At 42.8% G+C, this 5,584-nt stretch overlaps 2 protein-coding genes across 3 annotated transcripts; one reads left to right on the plus strand and one right to left on the minus strand.

Moving 5' to 3' along the window:
* Positions 1-434: 434 nt before the first annotated feature.
* LOC116209926 (putative F-box protein At1g47730) lies at positions 435-2,078 on the minus strand. Its single transcript, XM_031543684.1, has 2 exons — positions 1,835-2,078; positions 435-1,666 (listed from the first exon to the last, which is right to left on the minus strand). The coding sequence occupies exons 1-2, from the start codon at positions 1,933-1,935 to the stop codon at positions 751-753; spliced, it is 1,017 nt and encodes a 338-aa protein (XP_031399544.1). The 5' UTR covers positions 1,936-2,078; the 3' UTR covers positions 435-750.
* A 235-nt stretch (positions 2,079-2,313) lies between these two features.
* On the plus strand, positions 2,314-5,102 carry LOC116209934. 2 transcript variants are annotated; one of them, XM_031543698.1, is made up of 4 exons: positions 2,314-2,797; positions 3,186-3,397; positions 3,974-4,249; positions 4,525-5,102. In XM_031543698.1, exons 1-4 carry the CDS (start codon positions 2,660-2,662, stop codon positions 4,580-4,582), a joined length of 684 nt encoding a protein of 227 aa, XP_031399558.1. In that variant the 5' UTR covers positions 2,314-2,659; the 3' UTR covers positions 4,583-5,102. The 2 variants fall into 2 exon arrangements, with proteins under 2 accessions (XP_031399558.1, XP_031399557.1); XM_031543697.1 differs by having other exon boundaries at positions 2,320-2,797; positions 3,959-4,249.
* The last annotated feature ends 482 nt before the right edge of the window (positions 5,103-5,584 follow it).

Consider the following 5,584-nt stretch of genomic DNA (forward strand, 5'->3'; position numbering starts at 1 on the left):
AGTGACTACGAAAACGAACACGAATTCACGAAATATTGTTCGTTTGATGACTTGAAAGAGGACCAAGAATTGAAGGAATTGTGGGTTTTGGAAAGTTTTTTCGTACAAGGAAGTGCCAATCTAGGTTGTGAAGGAAAGTCACCTGCGAGTAATATGCTTAACAAATATTTGCATCTCCAAGTTTCTTATTTTTGGTCTCAACTATCAAGGTACACTTGGAACTTGGCCCCTGATTGAGGCCAAAATATCAAAGATCGCCCACTAATACGTCATTGCAACACTCTACCTATACATCCTACAACCTATTTCGCAAACTCGATGACAAGCTCACCCCTAGTCCCAGTGAAGGCTGCAATATCTGTCTCGACATGTATGTAGTAATACCGTAATAGTAATGCCATCGGAACCGGAAAGGATGAGGTTAAAGTATACAATTGACAATCAAAAGACGCACAAAAAACTTCATTATACTTTGGAATATTGTCAGGTCATTTGCTCACAAGACAAGCATATTGAACACCTACGTATATACATCATGCAGATGATTCTTTCCTTCCATTCTTTGTCCTCAAATCCACAAAGATTAAGAGAGTATCCGGTTTCCTGCTAACTCCATGATATAGCTCCTGCCCCCGCCTTCACCTTTCATCTCCATAAAAGGTTGTCTATTCCTCGTCTTTACCATCCCCCCTGCACCTCCAAGCTTCAAAACTAACATGCACGACGAATGCACAAAAGTGGCACATCTCACTAGTCGAAACGAATGTCACGGAGCGACTGTAGACTTTCCACATGATAACTAACAGCCACCTTATCATCATATAAGCACCTCAGGCCAATTATACGTTCATATAACCCACGGATCTCAACTTTCCTGAAAGTAGCGTTCTCCACGTGGTACAGATAACAGTGAAACGGTCCCATATACAGCGGTGGTGCAAAGATCAATTCGCCTTCGTGAGTGACACCAACACAAAGCGGCTTATAAGAAAGAGTATCACCCAAGTGAAGAGATGGGGTAACCGTTTTGCAGCTCCAAACTTGATTTTGGGCATCCTTCAGTATCCACAATCTAATCTCGCCACCCAAACCCTCCACAGCGACCGCATGGTAATCGACTAAAGCAGCACGCCCACCAAACTCCATCAAATACCTACGAGCATCATACTCGTACTCTTCAGGGAAGGGAATCGCTCGAAAATTTTCTGACCTAACATCGAATAACAAAAAATAGGACTCATGATCTACGGATAGAGCATATATATGCATCACCCCATCAATGCATACACTCTCTCCCAAATCTACAATAAAACCCAGATCAAGATTTATTCTTTTCCACTCCTTCTCGCCGAGAGTTAAAACGTCGATCTCCGTCAATGGTTCCAGATAGGAGGATCTCAAAAGCTTGTGCTTCTTTTCGATCGGGTCATATCCCAAAAAGCAATCACTGGCCCGGTCCGGAAGTGTCGGAAAGGTAATACACTCTCCGGTGCTAGGGTTACAGATTTGGATTCCCTCATCAGTATCAATGCAGACCAAACCGCCGACAGACTGTGAAATCGTGAACCCCGTCGTGCTGATTCGACCATGAGAGCTCGAAACCTGGACCAGGTCCTCCGGATCTTGAGGATAGTCGGCGGAGAAGAAGAATTTCCCCTTTACAAGTCTGATTATAGGCAAACCTTCAATCACCATTCTGATTATATAACCATCGCTCCCCGGGACACATTCATTCACAGTAAACAGCAGTTTCGGATGAGCGGAGGAGCGAGCGAAGTGGGAGGAGACGAATTGGGGATCCGAGATGATGGATCGCCAGAGTGTAGAAACGCACCTGAATCTGCACAATGACCTCACCGGGAGCCTCAGCAATATATCCCAAATGATCTCTTGCGGGAGGAAAGTGTTGCTGCTTTGACTACTGCTCTTCTCCATCTTCCTCGACCGGCCAAACTGCCCTTCGAAGCGGCGGCCTCTACGATCTGTGCTCAGGGTGATCGGCGAGCCGACGGAGGTCCGTCTGTTAACTGGGGGTGGGAGAGCGAGAGAGGGAGGAGGGCGGGAAGGAAGTTACGGATGAAGACAGACGAGGATTTTATAGGGCTTCAAAAGGGAGAGAAGTCAAAAGCAAATGGGCTTGGACTTCTTGGGCTTGGGCTTGGGTCTGGGCCTGGGTCTGAGGGATTATCATAATTAAGAGGTTCGATTTTCTATGAAAGTTGAAACTGGGTTAAGTCAATATATAATAGCTAGTTTCAAGATGAATTGATCAATCACTATGGCTTATTTGGTATCAAACTGGAGTTCCAAATTTCGTCTTCATTTTATTCTCACCCGGTACAAGACAAACATTGCCCAATTTTCTCTTCTTCCATTATTCAATGTGGAAGGCCCCGGTCTTCACCTGACTTGCGTAAATTTTATCGTTGGGTGGACCCGACATTTGCCTTCCTCCGACCCTATCTTCCTTGCCCCTGTTCTCCCTTCCCCCTTGCCTCTTTTTGCATGTTTGTCTTGCAGGATCAAGCTTCTTCTCTCAAATCCATAGGAACAAAGACCAGATCAAGCCACTGACGCCCGACTATTGACGAGAAATCTGCCATTTGAGACTGCAATCGGTTTGCACCAGTGAGCTTCAAACTCTTGAGGCATCCGTCGGATGGGAAAGGCCAAGGTTGAAACCCTTGTCTGTAAAGGAACCAAGATCAGGAGAAGAGCCTACTCTCGCAACTACCTATATGAAATTGAAGTTTATAAGCCAACAAATCAGAATTTTTCTTTCCAGCATGTGGATAAGGTAATGTTCCAGTCATCTCTCGACCACCAGAGCATAGTGCTACAATGGATTTCTTTCTAAAACCGATATCAGATACTATGAGCGAATGAAGGTCCAGAGATCTAAACAAGAGATTGGATATGGTAGTATCTGTCACAGAGGTGCATCCTTTAAGGTTTAGGTAGCATAAGGAAACACAATTTGTTGCAATGTAGAGGAGATCAAAATCTAGAATGCACATAAAAGAAGCATTAAGTGATCTGCTTCCAAGCACAAACTTACGATAAATGAAAATATAAACCATGTCTATAGTAAGTCTCGACTAAGTTATATGATAAGTTTATGATAAATATGGTTATATCCTTACCATAGACATCACTTATGCATTTTAATGTGAGTCTTGCAATAGTTGACACGGAGAAGGAGCCAAGGTCAGGACGTCTGTATACACAAGCTTTGTCAGGAGAGATTCGCAGAGGTAGACATCCTCTGTGACCAAAGGAGAGGATTCTTGGCAACAGTCTTAGTCGGGGGCCCCCATCTCCATAGCTCTGCGAACGTCTTCCTCTTCTTTAAGATAGAATCGAACCCAACTTCGCAACCCTATCTCCATTCGAATAAGTAATTCTTCCCCTGCCCTTTCTCTCGATTTCATGGTCACTGCTTCTCCTTTTTGGTTGCCTTTGCTGCATTGCTCTGCTGTTGCTTCTTCGTGTTTTTGCAAATGAGCTTCTGCTAGCATAATCACTGAGGACATGCTTTCCGTGTGCTTTAACCCATAAACCACTATTTAAGTTCAATGTTTGTATCAGTGAAATCGAATTGATCTAATCTAGTATTAAGCAACTGTCCACTAGAGTTGATCTAATCGAATTGTAGGGCCTCATTTTCTTATTCATGTCCACCAGAGAGAGGACTACCGTCTTTCATATCTAGAATTAAGCAATTGTCGAAGCAGAAACTTGACTTGGTTGAATATGATGTATATGCCTTGTTGGTTACGTTTTATTTGAAAGTCTATTATTGATTCTTCCTCTTATGTGAATATTGTTGTGGTTAATTGCAAACTGGTTGTTTTATGAGCTGAAATCTGTTCATTTTTTAGTGGTGAAAGCTCTTCTATTTTGCTGCAAGTTGTTTGTGTGTTATTATTCATGTTCTTCGATTGCTTATGTGTGGAAGTTCTGCTCGAAAAAGTGCATCCAACATGGCTCCTAAGGGTGAGAATATCCTCAAGGGGACTGATAAGATGGAGTTCACTTTCATTCATATCATGCTTGAGAAGTTCAAAAGGACCCACACGACATATTGGAAGCTAAGGGATTGGGAGGAGATGAATGTGGAGATGGAAATGCAATTTCACGATGTCAACTGGGCTTTCATAAGCTCTAGTAGAAGACCATGTACAAGTAGTTCACTGAATTGCTTCATCATACTAGAGTCGGATGGGATGAAGACACCAACACCATCAAGGCGAGTCCTGATGTGTGGGATACATTTATCAATATACAGTTTTCGTCTCAAGTCTTTTTATAATATCACATTAATCTGTTTCTTCTCTTCTGAGTGCGAGCTTGAAGTTTTAGTAATATCAATTCACCTATATAACCAGTCTATCAAGTTAAATTGCAGAATATAATACAGCTTCATTTGAATACATATGTGTTTCTCCTCTATTTATTCCATCTGTTTGTTGCATTTATATTTAATGAAATAGCTCGCTCAATGATATTTTTTACACCGTGCAGAAGAACAAGGCCTTTAAGACTTTCCAAACCAGAGGCTGCAAGAACGACAAACTATTGAATGAGCTTTTCAGTGCATCAACTGCTACCGGTGCTCTATGCATCTCCTCGATCGATCCACCGAGAACTTCTGACGAGGATCAACAAGTGCTGGAGGAATTCCTATCAACATCCAAGAAACAACAGAAATAGCCAATTAACCTTGAAGAACCGGTTATATCCGAGTCTCGACGTCAAGTGTGTAAACGGCTTTCCTTGACAACCTCATAACTGTAGGAGTACATGGACTTGTTCAAGGCCAGTTTCAAACTTAAGCCTAAGACCATAGTTATCAGAACCGGACCGGACCGGCCGGTTCGACCGGTCGAACCGGAAACCGGCACTATGATCGGTCCGATTCCACCTTCAGACTGGAAATGCACATTTGAACCGTTGAACCCACAGAATCGATCGGTTTGAATATAAAAATCCACTAAACCGGTCGGTTTATGGGTTCAACGGTTTACTATATTTAAATCAAAATAATGAATGTGGTGGCCCTGGTGGGATTTGAACCCTTGCCCCTCCACTTCACACCCAAATTATGACCATCTGACTAACCAGCTAAGCCACAGGTCATTTTTTGCATAACCATACAAATGTTATATATTTAATATCAATTTATTTTATCTAAAGCAATAATATAAACATTTATTATACAATTAATTAAATACGCGGTCCGACCCATCGAACTCTCGGTTGAACCCGTGAATCCATGAACCCATGCCTTACCCGGTTCGCTATCCGGTCCGGTTTTAATAACACTGCCTAAGACCACCCTACTAGAGTCAAAGAGAAGCAAGTCGGTTTCCAACCTTGAGAAGTCAGAGAAAAATAGCATCGATGAAGCCATGGCGGAGTTGAATACAAGGAAACCGACAATCCCTATTGACGAGTATATGGCAGGGAGCTTACCTCTCCTTGATGACAAAATGAAGAGGTTGTTCAAGTGCTACCGGGAAGACGTAAGAAAGGAATGGTTACACCGCCTTTGTCGCTCTTGAATGAGCCCAGGATCCCTCTT

This window comes from Punica granatum, chromosome 6, assembly GCF_007655135.1.
Source record: "Punica granatum isolate Tunisia-2019 chromosome 6, ASM765513v2, whole genome shotgun sequence".
NCBI lineage: Eukaryota > Viridiplantae > Streptophyta > Magnoliopsida > Myrtales > Lythraceae > Punica > Punica granatum.